The sequence below is a fragment of the Martes martes genome, assembly GCF_963455335.1.
Source record: "Martes martes genome assembly, chromosome: 6".
NCBI classification, from domain to species: Eukaryota; Metazoa; Chordata; class Mammalia; order Carnivora; family Mustelidae; genus Martes; species Martes martes.
The window spans coordinates 77605236-77628655 of NC_137893.1; the positions used below are offsets into that span (position 1 = coordinate 77605236).

General features: G+C 34.3%; 1 protein-coding gene across 4 annotated transcripts in view; it reads right to left on the reverse strand.

The window, feature by feature from the left end:
• Positions 1-1145: 1145 nt before the first annotated feature.
• Positions 1146-23420, reverse strand: part of HSF2 (heat shock transcription factor 2) — a 35478-nt gene continuing 13203 nt past the window's right edge. Inside the window, exons 2-13 of one of the 4 annotated variants that reach the window (XM_080807259.1) lie at positions 23110-23218; positions 22849-22976; positions 21875-21999; positions 19838-19913; positions 16423-16484; positions 15426-15513; positions 13721-13869; positions 13091-13330; positions 12397-12502; positions 8098-8151; positions 5274-5358; positions 1146-2437 (exon numbers count right to left, since the gene is read on the reverse strand). In XM_080807259.1, the coding sequence (XP_080663385.1) occupies positions 2433-2437; positions 5274-5358; positions 8098-8151; positions 12397-12502; positions 13091-13330; positions 13721-13869; positions 15426-15513; positions 16423-16484; positions 19838-19913; positions 21875-21999; positions 22849-22976; positions 23110-23218 (1227 nt within the window). In that variant the 3' untranslated portion in view covers positions 1146-2432. Of the gene's footprint in view, positions 2438-3574; positions 4851-5273; positions 5359-8097; positions 8152-12396; positions 12503-13090; positions 13331-13720; positions 13870-15425; positions 15514-16422; positions 16485-19837; positions 19914-21874; positions 22000-22848; positions 22977-23109; positions 23219-23420 lie in introns of those variants that run through there. The other 3 variants (XM_080807257.1, XM_080807260.1, XM_080807258.1) reach the window with 3 other exon arrangements.

Sequence of the window (23420 nt, forward strand, 5' to 3'; positions counted from 1 at the left end):
CATTTTACTCAGAAAAATCTTAACGTTCACACAAAACCTATACAAGAATGTTCATTGCTTTATTTGCAGTAGCCCAAACTGGAAACAAACCAAAAGTCCTTCAACTGTGTTTAAATGAAATGTTTAAACACACAGTCATACATCTATACCATGAACTACTAAACAATAAAAGAGGAATGAACTCTTGGTACACAAAACAACTTGATTGGATCTCCAAGGAAGTATGCTACTGTATTAAAAAGCCAATCCCAAAAGATTACAGAGTATCATTTCATTTATAATACTCTTTCAATGATGAAAGTAAAGTTATCAGTGGTTCTTTGGAACCAGTAATTAGAAGAATCCTTGAGGGCAGGTTAAATGATTAGTTCTACAAGAAACTGCTATCTTCTGAAGTGTTCACACCATTGATACATGAACTGTTCAGTTTCTTTGCATCCTTGCCCGCATTTGGTGTCACTAATTTTAGCCATTCTGATAGAAATATTGTGTTATCTCATTATAGTTTTAATTTGCCTTTCCCAAATGGCTAATGATGTTGAGTATCTCTTCATGTGCTTATTTGCCATCTATAGGTCCTCGGTAAAATGTCTATTCATGCCTTTTGGCAATTTTGTAATTGGATGGTTTATTATTATAATTTGTGAGTTTTGAGTTAATATATTCTAGGTACACATCCTGTATCAGTAGTTTACAAATATTTTCTCCTACTCTGTATCTTTGTTCTTCCATCTGAACAGGGTCTTTTGCAGAGCAAAAGTGCTTAGTTTTGATTAGCTTCAACTTTCAATTTTTAAAAGACCTAACATGTTTTTCAACTTGTCACTACTTGGCCAGCCCAACACACTTTTAGTACTGCCGTGTCACAGCTCTGAAAGCATCCCCATTTACTGGCAGATTCTCCATTCTTACACCCTTGATTTTCTATGTTCTAAGATATAAGATAAAGAGAGCTTTTTGTTCCTTTTTTTTAAGTGTATTAGGGTTCTCCAGAGGAAAAAATAGTAAGATACTTTGAGAAATGGTGAAAACGGCACTTCACCCCTGTGGTCTTTCTACCCCAAACCCATTAACTCCTATAATCATGGGAAAAACAGTAAACCCAAATGAAGGTCACTCCACAAAATACCATGCCAATACTCCTTGTAATTGTAAAGGTCTGATTTATTTGTATTGTAGTTAGTCTGTTTGATACTAATTCCATGAAATTTTCTGATTTGCTTTATGGCATAATACGCAACCAGTTCTCAAAAAAATATTTCATTGTGCTTGAAATGAACATTTAGGCTCTAATTCTTAAATGTAACATTCTATATATGTTCATCACAACAAATACCATTTCATCATCTTCCCAGTCTGCAGACTATTGTCAATTTAAGCCTCATCACTTGAGTATACCATCATCCCTATGAAAAACAAGGTGACACACTCTGAAAGAATATTCAGCTCTGTTCTACGTGATTTCTGATGCCGATGTTTACAACTACCCCCCCTTAAATGAAAGAAAGTTAAATATAAAGGGGATGAAGATGGGGGGCACTCTTGAAATTAATGGTCTTCATACTGTGGTACTTGTTATCCATACAGTACAGAGACTTCCTCTGGTAAGCAAGAGGTATTAGAGATCAGTGTCCAGATCTTCAATTTCCTTATTACTCCTTCCTGAATTTGGATCTGCCTGAAAAGATGCCTTAAGAACATCAGGGCATCATCCCTCTTTAACAATTACTTTCCACATTTAACAAAGATGTATCTCTTAGGCATTCTGAACCTAAGGCATTACTGCGGCACTGGATAAAATCTCAAACACCCAATAAAGACAAAATTTTAAATACTGGTGAGAAAGAATGACACTGGGGGCAGAATCCTTTTGCAATTCAGGTAGTTTCCGGTTATTTTTGCTGTTGATGAAATTGAAAGATGATCTAATTAAGTCACCAGTGGGTAACTCATTAAAAAATACAATAGTTCTAGTATATAGTTATGAAGGAGTTAAAAGGACTGATAGTGCTATACCAAACTCCTTCCATCATATACTTTTTTGTATTACAAAGTTTTTAAGGGTTGTACACTTACAAAAACAAAGAGGAATGAAACTGATGCTCTTACACTGATAATCTTCACCTTCAGATACAAAAAAAATTGGGGATATACTCCTTCCCCCCAATCAAGACCTGTTCACTCCACTAAAAATGCTATTTCTCACACAATTTTGCTGTTTAATGTTTGCCAAAATTTGAGTATTAGTGAACAGTAAGATCACCCCCTCCCCAAAAAATTCCAAAGGCAGAACATAATAGTTTGTTCTCCACTCACCTGAAGTCTACAATAGGTGTCCAAGATTGACGGGTGGCTCTCTTCTAAGCAGTGATTCAGGAAGCCAAATTTCTTCCTTCTTGAATGTATACTCAGAAGCCATATACTCCTCTGCATCAGGCTAGTGGAGGGGTAAAAGAGCAAGGAGGATTGCAGAGGGGAGGTTTTCACAAACCAGACCTGGAAGTTCTGTACATCACTTCTGATTTATTTATCAGAATTCAGTTACACAGCCACCCTGTTTATGAAGTAGAAATAATCTAACTCCATGATAGAGAAAATGGTTTGGATAATTACACTGTTTTGATGAACTGTGTATATAACTGGACACAAATTTCTTTATAATGCTTAGAATCTTAAGGTTATAGGAAACAATTTCAAATTTAGTTGCAGAGAAGTATGACAGTATCTTCAGTGTAGGACTTTCACACATAATAAAAGTAGGATAAAATTCTTTGGGAGAAGTGGAATGGATGATGATGGTTATCAAATCAGTATGGTATTTAGATTCCTTTAGATACATTTTAAAAAGCACATAACTTTTTAAACTAAGTTATATTTTTAAGTGGTAGTATTATCAATACCCTAAATTCCTTCCAACTAAAGGTGAAAAATTTTAATTTCAACTCAAAAAAGTACTGGAACATATTTTTCAAGATTTTTAGAATATTTCTAAAGCTCCAAAATGTCCCCAAGAGAAGAAACTTAATCATATTCCACACTGAAAAAGAAGGGAAAAAGAAAAGTCTCTTCTGTCTCTCAGGCTCTAAATTCTTGTTCTCACTTTAACAACCTCTAGGACAGTGACTTCTATGGCTCATGTAGAAACTAACTTCTGGGGACTTGAATTAGTTCACCAGGATGCCACTGTCAGAGCCAAATGTTTAAAGATCCGCTAAGGAAGGGTTTCCTATCTCTCTGTGCTAGGCTTTATTTTGAATTTTTACATCATAGTAATAGAAATTCCAGGATATTGACAGAATATGGCCACGAGAAGGGCCATATTTGTAATTCCTCATTAAATAGCCCTATAAAATATTCAGATATAAACTGCTCTGCTTCCAGGCTCTGCCGGAAGGTAGAATTCACCTTGATAAAAGTGGTGCCTGCCTTGTATTAAGCTCTATAAGCCTCCTGAGCAACTGTTCCAAAGGGATAAAGTGTTATTGTTCCATCTCTAAGGACAAAAATTATAGGCCTTTGGGTGGCATCCAGTGATAATGTTCTTACCTCGTCTGGGACAATGAGAGGCATACTTCTCTTAGTTCTTTATTAGAAATATAGGAAGCAAGCCAGTATAATTTTTAACACAGAAGAACTTTAAAACACATTAAGTTTAGAGACCTTATATTCCTTTCTTGTTGTAATACACAGTTTAACTCTTGAGATGAGGCACAGCGATCTTGGTGTGAATCAATAATGGACAACAGACAGTTTACAATTTAAATCTATCTACTTCCTATAAAAAGGAAAAAATTTTACATGTGGGTGTCACCTCTAAAGAAGACACGTAACAGACATTAGTACGCAACATTCATTATATTTATTTTACTAAATAGTATGGTTCAAAAAAACACAAACAAATCAGAAAACTTTTACTTAAAACTAGTCCAACGAGATGGATGGGGTTGATGCCATCCCATCCCCTCTCTTTTTATATATATGGAGCTGGAGCCGTTTCTGACAGCAAGCACTCATGTTTACTTTGCCTTTCCTTTGAACATGAATGAACTTCTCTGAACAAGAGAGACAAATGAAGTTTTACAAGATACAGGCACTTTATGTTCCCAGTTTTAAAAATAAGCCAAGTGAAAAATATTTAATAAAAGTAACTGGAACAGACAAAGGTTTAAGAGTTCTACCATTAGTTCTAGTGACTTACACTCAATGCAAACAGACAGCATCAAACAAGTAAAACAAACAAAAGTTTAACTGGGGTTAATGGGCATATACGTAAAAAAAGAAATCCAAGTTACTACAACTGGAGAAAAATGGCCATTTGAATCCAACTTAGAGATATGCCAACAATGTGCATTAAATCTTGTGTACCTATGTAGCTGAGTAACATCTGAAAGCTTTGCCAGAGTGTGTAAGTGAGAAAAGCAAAAGATGCTTTTGATTCCACAGTATCTGATTAAACAAAACAAAGCAATTTACAAAAAAAAGTACCAAATGATACTTTAAAATAAATAGTTCATCATTTTGATGAATATATACATGTAGAGTCCACTTCCTGGGGATTTAGCTATCTAAAAGTGGCATATCACTATCCAGAGGTGCAGGAGCAAGTTCACATAAATAAAACAGTGTGGCTTCACTAGCTTCGGCTTCAGTCAATGGCTCCAGGCGAACAAGCTTACTCTGGGTTGGCTCTGGATCTAGGCTGCTATCCAGAAGCTCATCAACTTCTATGGGTTTATCTACTGAGGACATAACTTCTGATGATGCTGTACTCCCCTGTTCAACAGTAGAAGCAGGGTTCCCATCGAGGAATGCAAGAAGTGGAAAGGCAGTGTACTGGATAAGCTGCTTATCTATAATAAAGATTAGAAAAATGCTCTTTTATCACCAGCTTATACAGAGTTCAAGCTGAAGGTGGAAAAAATGGAAACAGCTGTGCATATATGCAATCACTACCCTTATACACCCAAACAAGAAATAGGATACTTTGTGTCAGTAAATTTTAAAATGTACTAGTCAGAAAAGTCTTTCATTCAACAATTAAAAGAGTTCTTTCAGTTCTCCTACAGTTAAATTAAAAAAAAAAAATGACTTAAAGAACTAGTACCTCACCAATTTAATTTTTTCTATAAGCTGAAACCTTGATAGAACTGAGAACAGTACATTCTGTGTTCAACTGCTAAGTAAGGCAAAGACTTTCCTTGGCTCACATTAGTTTCTACGTATGACACTTAATTTTAAAAATCTGTAAAAACTAATACTACATTTATACCTACCTGTTTTGGGTTTAGATTTTCTTCCCTCTTCTGAAACTGGCTGAACTACATTGTTCTTGGTAGTTTCTAATCCTTTATTCTCAGACTAAAAGAGAAAAAATAATATAAAAAATACTTGTTTCACATTTTATATATTCCTAAAAAAAGCAAAAAAATTTTAAAAAGCTGGTACGGTATGTGAATATTGGTGTATTATCTGAAATACAGGGGAAAAGGGAACACCAGGAAAGAAGAACTAGAGAGAGAAAGAGATCTGAATAGGTAAGACTGGTTAAGACCGGTTAAGAAAATTATTGCTGTCATCAAGTGGATGAAACAAAGAACCTGAACTAGGATGACAGTTAAGTATGAAAAGAGGGGGCATTTCAAAAGAACAGACAGAATTTGTCAGAGGTAAAAGATGGGAACGAATCAAAGATGGCTGGTTTCAAACTAAAAGATAATTCTTTAGGACAATTAAACTCAAACAGTTTTGATTAAAAATGTGTATTACTCATTTCACTCACAAACAGAATATTTAGCATAAGTGAACATATTTAGAGTAGCTCAGGATGACATGGTGACATCCTTAAAACTATTATTTCTGTATTTGGAAGCCTCAAAGTTGAGGTGAAGTTTCTTCATTCTCCTTCTGAGATTCTTTCAGTTCTTTTTTGTCACTTAAGTTGCTTCTTTCAACCACTGTCTTCTCTCCTCACATCTGATTGTAAAGGGGATTAAACCTTTAATGTTGTTTAGTTCTTCAGTGCTCTTTTCAACGATGTTCAAACTGAGGGGCTGAGGTTCACAATTTTCCCTAAATAGCTGTTAAGTCCCAGACACCTGCATGCTCACTAAGTATATACGGTGTAGAAAACACACTAATTCCTAAAATTGCCGATAATCATCATAAAATGATGCAGTACAAGTTTCCAGATTCTGAAATAATGACCTCAAGATACAAGAAATTAAAACTTCCCAAAAATGTACATAAAAATGTTTCGGATTTAGCAATCACAATAAACAAACATTAAGGCAAGAATACCATCATTATTTTTTACTTTTTAAAATAGGTAGTTTTCAAGGATGCTGGTTATTTTAAAACATATGAGAACCAGGATGACAAAGGGAATTCATCTCCCATGCAAATTCTTATTTGTTAGTAATGGCCACTTAGATGGCTCTACGGAAGCGTTTAAGTATCCTGATATATTAGAAAAAGAGTGTTGTGTTCTATGTTAATACAATACTTGTCATGAGCAAGGGAATGACAGCTGATGTGCCAGTTATTTGAAAACATTAGATTTTAGAACTATAATGAAAAGTCATTCTCTAATTTCTCTATAGCACTTCAGAACAATATACAATTTGCTGTTTAACTGCTATTCCTGAGAACTGTAATTAAGCTATTGGTTTTGTGATAAAGAGGATAATCCAAGAATAAAGAATGACTCAATGTATAGCAATAAACAAACAGTTCAGCACATTGACTAAATGAATGCATGATATGGGTTCATTCACTTTAAGAGCTAACATTTAATAATACCATATTTACTGAAACCCAGGGTGTTGAGGTAATCCACAGAAACTTAAAATATAAATCCAGGTAAACTGTGGTCCACGCGCCAAATTCAGCATGCTGCCTGTTTTTATAAATAAAGTTTTATGGAAGCACAGCCACACTCATTCTTTTATGTATTGTCTATGGCTGCTGTCGCACTACAATTAGTGTTAAGTAGCTGTGACAGAGAGCATATGGCCTACAAAAAGAAGTATCTACCAACTGGCCTTTTTATAAAAAGTATGCTAACCCCTGATAAAAATTATCCAAATATTCAATGTACAATCAACTTTTTAGTCCAAAAATTCACAAATTCTTTCAACTCTAAGTTACACAGCCTGTAACTTTGAGTATGCACAAGATCTGGTCATGACATTAGAAAAATTCTACTCTCTCACTCTAATTACTTATATCTAAGTGTTCATTTTTAGACAACAAAGAACAAAAAAACAAGTAAAACTTTAAGTCCACTAATCTAGAACCTGTACAAATATCAGAGGACTTGATCACCTTTGCATTCGATAAAAAAATGGGACTGAACAGTTTGGTATAAATGCAAGACAAACGGAGTATACACCTAATCTATTTTAAAAACATTTAAAAATCTGCCTACTGTATAAGCAATATACAAAGTAACAGAATGACTTTAATCATTTGCTCTTAACTGCAAATTGTCCTTATTACTCATTAAAAACCAGTTCTAAAGAATTTCAACATTTGCTAATCCCAAATGGACTAACAAAATAACAAAACCATTACTTTAAAAAAAAAAACTGTCCAAAATCCATACTTCATTGTTTCAACCTGCTCTACCTACAATTAGTAAAAAATTAGTTCAAATCCCTGAGCTTTTACTGCATGCTAATAAAATGAAGGAACTATTTAAGAATATGGGTACCAGTGGATTTTCAATAAAAAATGCTGAGACACTGTTTATAGAAAGAATAAGAATGCAAACTGAAGCACATAAAACATGAAAAAATATTTTAATAATTTGTTTCAGTGATACACCTGAACATGCCAAGTTTAAGTCAGTTATTTCCCAGCACTTTGAGGGCTCATTTCATACTGTTAATCACACAGGTACCTATAAAATTGGGCAATGACTCACCCCATAACCAAAAGATTTTTTTTTCAGCTAGAATTTTACTGTCTTGATCACACATATAAGGTAAGAATACAAAATGTTTTTTGTAACTGGGAGTGATACTGCTCTCTACTTACTAGGGCTTTTTTTCAGATTCTTACAGCTATGGGTCCTGAGCAACATGAATTAAAACTTACTTTTGTATTATTGATGTAATCTGTGGGATTCATCTGCACAGAACTAGTGAAAAGCTGAAAGACCAAACAAGAAAGATGATAAGTTTAAAAAATATTAAAAAAGAATTAACTGCGTGTTCAAAATTTTTATACAGCCATGTTGGGTAAAGAGATGTAGCTCCTGCACTAGGAAGTTTTCATACAGTAAAACAGTTTGAAAGAGAAAAGCAGGAAAGCAGAAAGAAAAAACATACAAAAGCAGAGCAAGCTAGCCCATGCATCAGATGTTTTAAGAATTTCTCCATAAAACAGTGGGGTAAATCACTTAAGACAAATAGTGGTTTGCCCAACTTCTTATTTCCTTATTATTTTCTGTCTAAATGCCTTTGGTTTTAAGTGGCATCCAGGGCTGAGTTCCTTGCCCTGACAGTAAGCCTTCACTGACTACCTGCTAATTATGTGAGAAATTTATAGAACCTGCTCTATGATGGTGGCTCCTAAATCACACCTCAAACGAAGCCCTCTGACCAAATGGCATACCTCCTTGCTGGTTCTTTTCACCTCACCTAGCAACAGAAGACGTAAATGCTAAGACCACTGCTTACTGCATGCCTCTCAGTCCAGCCAGTTTACAGACATAACTTTTAAGTCATAAACTTCAGTTGTTCATTCCACAAGGATTTACTGAGCATCTAAAAAATAACTGACATCAACTGACATCATGAAGAATACAAGATGAAGACACTATTCCTGCTCTCTAGGAGCTTACAATCTAAAAGACAAGAACAACATCAAATAGCAACATACAATCAGATACAATCCAATATTATAATACTAATGGATGGTGGAGATTAAAAGTACTGAGAGAAAGGAGAAAATCATGCATGTCTGTGTGTGTGTGTACGTACACACACATGCACGCTCAAGATGAAACAAAGTCTTGATGAAGCTATCCAACACATATTAGGCCCTGAAGAATGGTTTGGACTTGTAAAGGAGAGAGTGGAGAGAAGAATAAATCATAACATTAACAATAATAAAGAAGGAATGGCTGGGGGTGGGGTGGGTAAGTTCTAGCAGTAGATAAGATGACCAGTCCAAATAACATAAAAGTTCTGAGTTGAATAGTAGGTTGTATGTGTAAAGTTCAAGAAGTAAAGCAAGGCCCGTCAGAGCATAAGGCCACATTCTGTCAGCAGTAAGAGCCTTGCAACAGGCCTGAGCAAGGAAATATAGTGATTAAAGCATTTTAAGAGAATGAACACACCAAATGGTTCACAGGACAGAACGAAATGCAGATAGATCCCTCCTCCACAGTCTCTAGACACTGATTCCTCTTCCTTAAAGTTCCATTTTCCAAAAAAAAAAAAAAAAAAAAAAAAGTTCCACTTTCATGATAGCCCTAAAAATATCCCCAGTTCTTCCTTTTCCTTGGTTAACTTTCCTTCCTTTCATACTACCTACTGATCCATGTAAAGGAAGAGAATCAGATCCTTAAGAGTAGATAGCTTACATGACCACCAATCTCCGCCAAGTTCAACTTGTCACTGCCTCTGAGACCTGACCAGATTTTGTCCCTACTGAAAGTGGCATCTGTAGAGTATAAGCCCCTCACTCTTTCTTTGCCCCACTCAATGCCACCCACTAAATTAGGGACACTTTCATGTATTCCCAGCAGATGCAGAGTGTGAAGCAGAAAAAAGTAGATCATACATGAGGAGCTGACACAGTTGGTTGAATCCTATAGCCAAGCCTCTCCTGCTGACTCTACACAGTCACTAAGAACTGAACTCTGCATAGAACCCATGAACTCAGCATACCTATTCATGTCCTTACCGTCTTTGCCATCTCAGAGAACAAGGCAACCAATGGGTTATTTTTACAGTCAGCATAATTCAAGGATGAAATAATGACGGTCTTAGATGAGAGAGGCATCAGAAAGTAGGGATTATCTGTGAGTGCTATTTTTGAAAATACACAGGACCTGAACAATGAGATAAAGATAAGGAAACCAAAATGACTCAGTGATTACTATTCTGGGTGAGTAAAGAGAAGTCTGATATCACTACAGAAAATAAGAAAGCTGAGAAGCATAACTCATTTAGAGAACAAAGAAAAGTTTGGCATTATACACAAAAAATCTAAGGCAAGATCTTAACTGATGATGGCATCAGAATTCAAGCAAAGTTTACTTCAAAAATATATTAAGAGCTAGAGATATAAATTTGAGAGTAATCCTATAAGCCAAAATCCCTTCACAAAGGAAGGACAGAAAAAGAAGAGACTTAGAACAAATAAAAAGATAAAATAATGGGTACCTTGGGGATTACACACAGGTAGAGAACAATAAGAAAAAGAAAGAGTAAACAAAGTAAACAAAGAATAGTTAGGAAGACAGATAAAAAAACAAAGAAGTCCAGTGACTCTAAAATCAACAGAAGTCTCACTGTCAAAAATAACCAGTATTAACAGTAATAGCACTAATTATTTATACTGCCCAAAAGAGCCCTTCAAGTTAGGCATCAGCCACAATTAACAAATGGGGAAACTGGGCAAGAGAGGTGAATTTTTCCAAGGTTAAATAGCTAGCCAGTAAGTGACATGAGCCAAATGAAACCCAAATCTGTCTGATTCAAAACACACCTACTAGACCAATGGCCTGATTTAAAAAAAAAAAACAAACCTGGAGACTACTCTGTATGGATAAACCAAGGCAGCACAGGCTTCAAGTGAATAAGCAAGATAATGCAGGATTTCAAAAGAAATATGGAGTAAAAAAGAAGTAACAAATAAAGCCACTCATTTCTAAAGTTCTGTAGTTAAAGAATTAGAGAGGCAAAATGGTAAATGAGCAGAGCCACACATCAAAATGTTTAAGACGGAGATCTGTACCCACTGAAGCAAGATGGGAAAGATCAAGGACAAAGATAGAAAAACAGAGAGGCACAGGGCAGGTGTACAAATAAGCTTTAAAGAGAAAGTAAGCACTTCCTCTAAGAAAAAAAAGATGAGATTCCCCAACTTATGAGAGAACCAGGGCATTGCGATTATCCTCTGTGAGAACAGGGAAGAGTTGGTGAGATGAGGTCTTGAAGACAGACAAGTATGATAAACATTCCAAGGTTAAATTAAAATAACCTAGAAGACTGCAAGGCTTTGTAGGGTGGTCAGAATTAAGGAATTTTGTTTCCTTCTTATGACCTAAGGGACAGATATTCTAAAAGGTCCCTGTATTCGGGATGGGGACAAAGACTGACAGAATCAAGAAGGGCTGACAAATTACTATTAATAAAGTAGGTCATTAATATGGGTGTTGAATTCCCTTAAGATGATAACACAGGCCAGTATGGAAAGTATTGAAAGGAAATCTTCAAAGAAAGTGAAATTCATCCTGTGACATAATGATGATTTAAAAAGAACAATCAAATAATGGATACTGACCAAGACTAAGAAGCAGATTGGTAAGGTGGCAAATTAATAAGATTGAAGAGTAAGAAAGGACTAATTCCCTCTAGCCTCACTAAGAAGTTCTTAAAAGGACAAGACTACAGAATATTTTGATGTGACAGACTGCATTTTAAGGCAGAAATGAAAAAAAAAAAAAAGCAACAAACCTTTTCAGGATACAGAAACATATTTACAACAGAAAATGGAAATCAGGGAGAAAACAATATTCATCTGGATGGGACCATTCATCTGGATGGGACCAAGCCATAAGGGAGAGAGGAGTGGTAGGAGCAAGAGGGAAGACAGCAAAAAAAGGTAGTTAGTGCCAGAAATGGTAGATAAGGATTCATAGTCCAGACAACATTGAAGTGATACTCATGTAGGTGGTGGTGGGGACTGGAACAAGATAACCTTAGGACTCAGGACATAAAAATTTTAAAAATATAGCAAATATATTAAAATATAATTCATGTGAGTGGAAAACATTAATACCCAAAGTATTAAAAAGTGTCTCCATGCAGTTTCCTGTCTAAGTAACTCTCTTACTAAATTTCCACCCATTTCTATTCAGTGACAATCTATTCTAGAGCAGAACAAATACTGCAACAAGTCCAAAGAAGCAGAAGTACTGTTGAACAGAATTGATATGTTGTTACAGGAGGATTAACTGAGCTGCTATTCAGAAACAGGTAGTGATTACCCTCCTTCACTGTCCTGAACCCATCTGCTCATTGTTTCTGATAAACAAAATCATTCATTTAAAAAAAAGAAAATGCAAAAACAGCGAGAATACAAAAAAGGTGTACTGATTTATAAACAATATACATGAATACACAAACTGCCAGTACAGCAAAGATTATTCAAAGTACCTACATCAACCAGGAGATCTGGATCTATGCTAAACTGTCTTCCTGACAGCATGGCTTGGAAGTCCTCTAAGCTGCAATCAATGCTGTCAAGATAATCCAACAGCTCAACCCTAAGGAAAAAAGATTTTTAAAAAATATCAAATATTAGGTTTCCTTGTTTTTACATTTAAAATCACATTATAAAATTCTTTATCTTAAGAGATCCTATTCAGTACTTGAGATTCCTGAAAATGTGGTTAACTGAGAACTCACAGCCTTTACACAAAACTTTAGTATTTACAGAAAAGATTCTGCAACAATAGTCTGAATTTATCTTTTTTCCTCTACACTACAAATTATAAAATGTTTATTACTTATTAATGCTAATTTCTGGTTTCTTATGCTATAAAGTACCTTAATAGAAATTGTGTTACTCCATAGTCCTAATAAAAACATAAATATGCATACATGCAATTTATGAACATTCAAAACAAGTATCTCATTAAAGAAATCTAAGGAATTGCCAAGAAAATCTCAAGACTCTCTCGGCATGATTAAATCCTTCTCAAAAAAACATATGCAGAACTCAGCCCTGACCAAAAACAAAGATAGATTACATGGATTCATAATCTGAAAGGAAGATCATTCGAAGAGAATAGAACATGTGAAGTAAACAAAGAAAGCAAATAAATTCAGATAACATCTATATGAGCACTCACTTTCCCAGAAGATTGATGTTATCATTTAAAATGGAATCCATCATGGTCACAGGATCTTCTGTGGTCAGACTAGATGAGCCATTTAGCTGGACAGCACTAGACATGAGAGGACTGGTGCCATCACTGCCTGAACTTAGGGATTCTCTGGCTGGTTCATTCTGATCTCCACTCTGAATGACAGGTGCATACTCATCTTCATTGTCATCCTCAACAATGACAATATCAGGGTATTGGCTACAGCTAGATCAGCAATATGAGAAAGAACCAATTACATTTTCAAATGCATTCAATAAATTCATTCTGTCCATTCTTTCTCCATGGAAACGTTCTCCCCAAAGTTGGGGAGAAGCTTAATCACAAATACTGATTCATCATACGATGCGAGACGACAAAGGATCAATTAAAGATGTTTAACTCCAAAATTTAAAAAAAATCCGAATTCTCATTACTTTTTGTTGGAAGTCTTTTTGCTGAGGGGAGAACATCTGGTTAAATAATTTGGCTTTTTCAGTTTAATAATCCAAATATGAGTTTGATAGTAGTTTATCAGAGTAAAGTTGTTTTGAATTAAGCTCTTTGATAACAAAAGTAACCAATATTTTCACAAATTTTACTTTGTAACTTCCTTACTTGGAAGAATCAGATATAACGTCCTCATTAGTTTCTGGAATAACTGGGATATTTTCTTCATCTGCATTATCATCAGTTACATCATAAATAATGATGTCATCTGAAATCCGCTCCCTTGCCTTTAAACCTTCAGTCCTACTGTGTGGAACCTAAATCAGGGAGAAAATAACAAAAATAACAAAATAACAAAAAATAACAAAACTGTAATTATATTGACTACCAAACAAGACACCATTTAAAAAGTGCTAACTGGGCACCCATTATTTACTAAATATTAAGGAAACAATTTAGCTATGTTCTCTGCCCTAATGGGACTTACACACTAATTGGTATTTGAACCAATTTGCAAAGGTAGGAGGTGTGTTACTTCATTCTATTTAACTATTTCTTTTACTGTAAGGAATCATGAAGGTGGCATGCCTCAGAAAGATCTTCACCTTTTAAAGTATTTTTTATATCCAAACGGTTTAAAAAAAAAAAGTCTTAAAACTTCACCAGGAATTTCAAGCATAACTAGATGGCCACTGTGCTGATGAGGATTATTTTATCTCAAGCTACTCTATTTGATATATGCCTTATTCTTTCTTATTAAAATGCTTTAATAGGAAAAAAATTTTTCAACTATTCCACAGTTAAATGTCAGCCTGAAGTTTTAGCAATATTTTTTTTTATTCAGCTACAGATCTATTCAGATCATAGGTACCTAAAAAAAAAGCCATTCAATTCTCTAAAGCAAATTAAACTCATTATTATAATGAATAAATCTATAAATCTCAACAGTAGACAAATCTGAGGCAAAAGATGTAAAAGACTTAAAAATAAATAAATCCAGTTAAATTAAAAAATCTTCATCCATTTACACTAAGTCTTCAATCCTTAGGTATGTTTACTTTGAAACAGTGGTAAGAAGACCTGATGTTAACTCTGATTTACTCAAGAAAAAAAATCTTGGTACTTTAGTAACAAATCTGAAGCAGTATTTAGAATTCTAAGATGTGAATGTAACAATGACAATCATCTATTAAAAGAAGTCTATACTCTGGACTGAACTGATTTGCCAATGGGTTTAAGTTTGACAAATGATCTAGACAGCCCATGACAAAAATAAAGGTAAACAAAAATGTTTTGCAACTGCTAAAAAATCTAGTCTACATAATTGATAATAAAAGTTGGAAACAACCTAAAATAACCAACAGATAAATACATAATTACATTATCATAATATTCAACTGCTATCAGGTAGTAGTTGAGATGAACTAAATCTGTTTAATAATCTCAAAAGCAAAGCAAAGTGAAAAAAGTAAAAATGTAAAACAATATGTGCAAAATAATATCATTTATATGAAGTTTAAATACATACAAAGTAATACCAAATATTGTTCATGAATTCACACATATAAAAGGACCATGGGGATGATAAATACTAATTCAAGATTCATCTAGGAGAGACTGAAGAGGAGGCAAAAAACAAATCTGGGAACAGGTTTGTTCCCATATCATCATATAATAAATGGTATTTATAATGCTTTATTTCTTAAAATAATCTAAACCAAATAATAAAAAATGTCATGATTTGATAAAGCTGGAGGATGAGCACTTAGATTATTATTCACTGAACTTTGCAAAGGTGAGTGCATGAAATACTGTTGTAATAAAACCTGGTTTGAGATAACAAATATAAAACAGAATTTAAACAAAAAATTACTTTATGATGGTGATTATCAGCTGGTTCTTTGACTATATGCTGAAACAGATTCTTCTTTTGGGCTCCATTAGTGTTTAGAAGTAGAGGCCTGAAAATCAGCATATATACATTAAATTCAGTGAAGCAAACATACAAGAAATTTAAACTGCTTCTAATATCTTACCCTCACATGAACATAAACACTTTAATAATAAAAGATTTCAGGTGGTGATACAAAATAAGCTCTTAAAAATGGTCATATCTTAGGAAGAAAAACTAGGGGATGACTATGTCCAGGACTTTGATTTTGCCATTCTTTTGTACTATTTTTGTTAAATACAATAAATAAATTACTCTCTCTGAATATATTTCATTGCTGACCAAACCATATCACTCTTTATGAACTACAGTAACATAGTACAAAGTAAGTAGATGATATCATAAGAATTAGTTTGTGGAAGCAGAGTTAAGGCCATAGCATAAAGTATAACCATAACCAAGCTTTGCTAAAATTTTAGTCTTACAAGATAAGTTTTTTCTCCTTCCAACTATTCTTTTGTCCACTATCCTTCTTAAGCTTTAGTTATGACAATGGCAGTTACTAAATTTTTCGGTATCACAAGCCAGTCAATATACAGGTTTTCAAATTCCTTACCAATGAGATCAAGTAGAAAATTTTTTATTTTTTTCAACAGACGACCTTTTAAGAGTTTCCCTCACTGAAGCCTACTAATGATACATTAAACTGCTAATGTGAATAAAAATGGATTTCTTATTAACTATGTATGTGTCTGTAAAGTGACCATTTAGGTTATCCTTGTCTCTGAAAAACATTAGCAGGCTGACCGCAGAAAGAAGTAACACTACTCATGAAATGCTGAGAGTATAATTTAACAAGGACTGTTCATCTGGGACAACAGACATATACTTAGGAAATGCAGGCCATTCATGGTTAAACACTAAAATGTTTAGTTTTTCATGAATAGGTCAAACGAAGTGTTTTACAACAAAAACTTACCTTTTACGCTTTAAACTCACAAGTTGGTTATTCTGAACCAACGTAACAATAAACTGGACAATCTAAAAGGAAAATATAAATAAAAAATTTTCCATCATAGACTCAATTCCTAAGTACATATTGTAAGTCTTAGAAAATTAAATCAAATACTATATATTTGCTATTCTAAGTCACATAATTTCTCACATTTTAACTATTTGAAATCTCAGGTGCATCCTACAAGTGATATCTAAAGAAATATCAGTTTCCAGGCAGAAGAATAACCTGTTATAAAATAAAAGTTGCAGATACCTAGGATACCAAGATGCCTAAGACATTCATCTATCCATCCATCCATCTATCCATCCACCCACCCACCCATCCATTTATCTACCTAATACTCAGCCCAGTTATTTGTTTTTATGCTAAGAACCATGCATGCCCAGATACAGATCCTAAGTTTTTACTTAAAATTTTTTCAAGAAGATTATGCTTGGGGGGCGGGGGGAAGTGACAAGCAACATTTTTCTTAAACTAGGTAATACAATTTGAGGCAAAAGAGACTGCTGGCTTTCAGAAGAGAGCATAAAATTTTCAAGGTAGAAAAAGCTTATTGGCTTATTCTAGAAAAATAATGGCTTAATAAAAAATATTGTCATGGGATGCACCTGGGTGGCTCAGTTGGTTAAGCATCTGCCTTCAGCTCAGGTCTGGACCCCAGGGTCCTGGGGTGGAGTTCCACATCAAGCTCCTTGCTCAGCGGGGAGCCTGCTTTTCCCTCCACCTGCCACTTCCCCTGCTTTTGCTCTCTCCCCTTCTCTGACAAATAAATAAAATGTTTAAAAAATATATAGTGTCATGAAGTATTTAATTATATATAAATAGAGATAAACCCCAAAATAGAGTTAACTAGAGGTTATCCAAAAATAAATTCACAATATTGAAGTTGGAATACATATAGTTTTTTCAAATAAACAATGAGCAGATTTTGGTTTGGATAGTTTTGCATCCAAGATACCCATACTGCCAATCAGGAGAAGCTAGTTTTATCTTCAGAGCTAGATTAAATTTAAAAGGAAAAAACTACTAAGCAGATCAAGACATGCAAACAATCTTTCATGTTATGGCAGTTTTCTTAAAGTGTGGTCCACGGACCTGCAGTATTAGCCCAAGAACCTATTAGACACACACATTCTCAACCCCACTCCAGAAATTGCTGAACCTGAAATTCTGAGGACAGGGTCCAGCAATGTATGTTTAGCAAGTACTCCAGGTGATACTGATGTGAATGTGAGAATCACTGGCTTAAGGTATGAAATTTATTGTCATCTTCCTAAAGAAAAAGGTGAGGATCATATGGTGAACTATGAAAAGCAGTGTATCACTGAGAGGTTATAAATAAAGGCCAAAAGTGTCTGAAGGACTATTTAGACTCTTTGCATAAAAGTTAAACAGCATTACAGTCTTGAAAAGGAAATTAGCCACTAAATTGTTTATTCAAAAGCAAATGTTGACTGATGGCTGATGAAAAGAAAATTTAAGCCTAAAAGTATCTCTGAAATAATTTGGCTTCAATCACTTTTGTTAATTTCTAAGTATTATAGAAAAATTCTAAAAACATTAGTGGTTGAATTTATAAGAATATGAAGCATTGGTTAAATTTCTCCTGACATTTATTTTACATATTAGTTCTCTTATGACAATTCTGCATCATGCTATACAAAGCTTGCTCCCTGAAGGAGAAGAAAAGGCATCTAACATTTATAGCATCTGACTTCTGGACCTGACAAGTTCTTTAACAGGTACTATTATACTACCCTGTAACAAGCACCTGTACCAGGTAACTCTATTCCATCTAATCCAAGGCCAAGGAGTATATAGCAGATGTCTGAAGCAATTCCAGGAACAGAGAGAAGATTATCAGCTATCACTATGCATTATGAGAACTCCCTAGCTCCACAAAACCACATATATTCAAATTCAAATTTGACAGATAGAATGTCAGATTTCATGAAAAACTGAAATGTTATGTAAGTATTTTGCCAACTTTCTCTGCTCTTAGGAAAAAAAAATATAGTATTATAAGCCAGTATTTAACTATAAAACATTGTTTTCTGGAGAAGATTAAAAGATTTTTAAAAAATAAAGTACAGGTTTAATACTGTACACCTATAGTTTTAAATGAGGTATTCTTAACAGGGCTCAGGCTGGAATCAGCTCGGGAAGTTCTGAAAATATATGCACTTGGACTAAACACTTAGAAGTGAATTCTATATTTAACCTTCACCTGCATACTGATTTGGAAAAAAACAAAAACAGACGAAAAAAACCCCAGTATTCTGACTACAGGCCAAAGGCTGCAACCATTCATCTCTGTTCTAAGCTTGCTCCACTAGACCCAGATCTTTCCTGTCAGTCATAACCCTATTTTTAGCTAAAGGCATCTCAGCACAAACCAGCTGAAGTACTCCCACCCTTCCTCCCCCCACAAAAACCTGTTGCTTAAATTTAAGAGTCTAGTTTACTCATGAGCAAAAAATAGCTGCCTTAATTACTTTTATGTTTCAAGTCTTATTAACATATGAAAGCTGATATGAAAAGACTAAATCACAAGGACACAATGCAACTGAGAGATTGTCAGTTTCCCCCAGTTATTTTCAGCTCAGATACTAAAATCCAGAATTTATTTTACGACAGATTACTTTAACTGCTTTTCCACAGAGACTAATAATGGCATACAATGATGACTAATTTTTTAGAACTCATAATTTGGTCAACTGATTTGAAAATTTTATTCATCTGTCTTCAAAGACCATATCTATCCCCTTTCAAGTAAAATAATAGTAAAAACAATAACAACAAACCCACGCAGTAAGGCTGTCATTCATATTAAAAAATGTAAAGAAACCGGTAGTATATTATGTTTCTAAAAATGAAGTATCTTTAAAGATGTTCTATCAGGCCAAAGGTCACTTACTAAAAACTAGTGAGACTTAATCTGAGAGTATGGAATAACCATATTTAGCTAAATGAGAAATGTTTCTTATTAAAAAGAAAATGTAACAGTTGACCTAATTCGTTTGATTTCATAATTTCACTACTGTATGTGAACCCAATATATAAGAACTAAGACCAAGGGTGCCTGGGAGGCTCAGTGGGTTAGGCCTCCGCCTTCGGCTCAAGTCATGATCTCAAGGTCCTGGGATCTAGCCCCGCATCCGGCTCTCTGCTCAGTGGGAAGCCTGCTTCCTCCTCCCCTTCTGCCTATCTCTCTGCCTACTTGTGATCTCTGTCAAATAAATAAATAAAATCTTTAAAAAAAAGAAAAAAAGAACTAAGACCAATCACTAACTATTCAACAGAGACTTTTTTTGGGTCACAAATAGTACTATAATTAAACAAAGGCAGGTTATAGCCATGGAGGAGAAAAGCTTACCTTTCGAATAACCTGTTGCTGTTGTGCATGTTTTGCTCGTAATTCTGACACCTCCTTCCAAAGGGACTCATTCTCACTATGTTATCATTTATTAAAAAATAAAACAAAATTTAGTCAGAAAGTCAGATCTCAATATCTTTAGTTAAAAAAAAAAAAAGAAAAACTTTGCTATATATCTTCATGAAACTGGAAAAACTTTGGTTTAATTACATAAAATGGCAACTATCTTGCTACAACTCCAGAACCATTCCTTCCTAACTATATTACTTTTTACTCATGGCAATATAAACATAAAAATTTAAGACTCATGCCTATATCCACATAGTAGCAGGGAATTTACTTCCCTTAGAATGTGGTTCATTACTTCTTGTTTAAAATAAACTAACCTTTCAATTATGGCTACCAAGTGAATTGAGGAAAGAATCTTGGAAAAGAATCTTAAAGGAAGTGACATTTACCCAGCACTACTTATGCTCTAGGGATTATGCTAAGCATTTTATGTGTACTTCTTGTTTATACTTCTATAAAGTCAGCCAAGAAAGGAATTATTAACTTCATTTTATAGAGGAGGACAATGAGACCCAAGAATTACAAGGACTTACCTAAGATCACAGAAATTATTCGTAGTTAAGTGCTGAGGTCAATCTAAAAGTCAATCAGGCCCTAAAACTATCTATCTTAAGATCTGTTTCAAACATATGAAAACACCAAAAAAAATTTTTTCAAAGCATGTCTGAATATGACAAACCAGTAACTTGCCTTGTAGTAACAGTTTCTTTTCCTTCACTAACTTTTATTGAAATTGCAGTTACTAAATGTTAGCAGCAACAACACTGAGAAGGCATGAAAGATAATCCACCTATTAAATACTTTAATTTTTGCTCTTATCAATTTCCATAATATCCATCTTCCTCAAGTTAAACTCTTACAAAAGGAACTTCTGTATCTTACATATAGAAGATATTAAAAATAAAACTTTAATACACTTACTGAATAACTAGGGTATTTCCTCTGACTCAGATATTTAAAAAGATACTATCATCTGCCCACTAAACATAAGTAGAATGGTTACCTCTAAAACTTAGAGGATGAGTCCGGGATCACATTCCTTAAGGGCCAAACCTGAGATTCAAGGAATTGGGTCAAAGGGCATCTCAGGAGACACAAGATACGTACAATAAACTGGCATAAGAGATTGAATAAAATATTCAAAATTGGACAGCTTAAAATTAAGCCTTATTCAAGAAGGGAATGAAGTTCAAGGTTACTCTCTTAATGAAGACACTTAAGACAGCTAAACTAAAGATAGCTAAGCTTTCAAGACAGCTCTCCCACATTTGAAATGGGATACAGAATACATAAAATAACTATTCTCAAGACCTCGGCCCCTATTAGGATAAGAGAAAATGCCAACTACTTACTAAGATGAAGTACACATCTACTCTATATACAAGTTGTTACTGTGGCAAGTAATGGTGCCAAGAATTGCAATGAAACAAAAGCATGTTTCTGTAGATAAAAGTTTTAAATAATACTTCACCATGTCTAGGTAAGATAAATACCAAGCAGGGCAAGTTTCCTGCATCCTTTTCCCCTATTTTTTGTGTCCTATTTTTCCCTAAGAGATAGGCCAACATAGGAAAGTTTTATGAAACCACCATAAAGAAGATGTAAGTCATATATGCAGTGTTTTTTACAGCTTCTGTGCCCTCATGTTTGTGAACATCATATGAAAGCTAACCTAAGTAGAACTGTATTTCTCTCCTACATTGATTTAAAGATCTACTGTTTCATCAGTGAGACTCGTGCATCAAATTGTTTTAATTGCCCAGATTTATAAATTCTTTTGACTACTGTCAAGAAAATACAGTATTGCGGTATCAAGGGCTACAAAACTAAAGGGAAACAATACTTACAGAAAAATGACCTTTTATCCTGGCTTCAACAATGTGAACTAAGTACTTAAAGCACTAACCTCCAATCCCCAACACACACATACCAACCTCTATATTCAGATTATATTTGGAAATATTTTACCTTTTTAATTCAGAAAGCCTGGACTCAATAGTTTCTTGTTTTATTTGAACCTTCTGAGCACTACTTATAATTTTTGTTAAATCTTCCTGACGAATCTTATTTTCTTCTGGTTTTGAAGAAGAAACCTTTTAAAAGCAAATTTAGGGAAATAAAATATTAAACATCATGTTTGTAATTCAAAGTTTCCCTATTGTTAAGTGTGTTTTGTAGCCCATTTAAGAACTTAGATTTAGTTCCAAAAAGCCCAAAACAGGATTCTATAAAAGGAATAAACTTCATAGCTCAAAGACAGAGGGTGAGAAATAATTAATCTTATTTTTTTTTTAATGTGGAGAAGTTTCCACGAGCAGGAAAAATTTAAGCACTTTTTTTCATTCCCTTTCACCAACCTCTCTGTAATTTCCCCAAGCCTCTTTATTATCACATTCCACATTTAATAAATTTATGCAGTAACAGCTGCACACTAGGACATTTTCTTTCATGGTCCATTACTCTTTTATCCCCCTCTTTTGTGGATTTAGTAAAAATATTTTATTTCAGCAAAAGACACCATTCATTTAAAAATGTATTATTAAGTGCTTACTATATGCAAGGGACTTGCTCTCAGCATTGGATATTTAGCAGTGAACTACAGAAAAAGCCCTCCAGGGAGTCAACATTCTATCAGCTTACATTTTTTAAGCTAAATTAGAAGGAGTGAGCCATCCCAATACGGATGCTTCCTCACCCTCAGTCAGAATGTAAACATTTTCCTTCCCTCTAGAACATATTTGAAGACAGAGCTTTCAGAACAGCTAACTGCAGAGAAAAATATAAAACAGAAGGAAATAATTAAAGCTTTATTAGTCTGAGTCATCCCAACAAGGAATACCTGTGTATTTCTGTACAGTCTTAATTTCAACAGGTGAAATACTGTGCTGGCCAAGTATGCTATATGGTAATGCCTCAAATAAATCACATTAAAAATAGCTCACCTTCCTTTTAATGTTCTCCAACAAGTCATCCTGGCCTTGTTTGAAGTAAGGATGCTGAAATTCAACAGGACCATCTCGTTCCTGCTTTACAATTCCAGAGTCAATATGCACAACCTTACGGAAACCATCTGAAAAAGATAAAAAATTTAGATGACTACATTAAAAGTAAAAAATTTCCCTTTCCTTTATCAACCTAATGGGAAAAAATGGTTTAATCAGTGGCTGATGACGTACTCCAAATAAACTACTGCCCATACTCACACATATTCAGTTGCCTCACAAAGCTTGCCATATTATTGTGCTTGAAATATTTGGGAAGAATTTCTTTTGCAAATCTTTGTTCATCCAAAACCAGAAAACTCTGGCCATTCTGAAAAAGAAAGAAAAAGTTAATTTGCTGAAGTCCTCCTAGGTGATACAATATGAACCCCAAAACAGGGCAGTCCTTTCATGATACTATTAACAGCAACAAGAAACAAGCTGCAATTAACTGCCAAACTATAATTAAGCTTTTTGATGTCAACCTCAAAAGTTTAGGAGTATGTCTAAAACCAAAGCTGCATCATGCACTA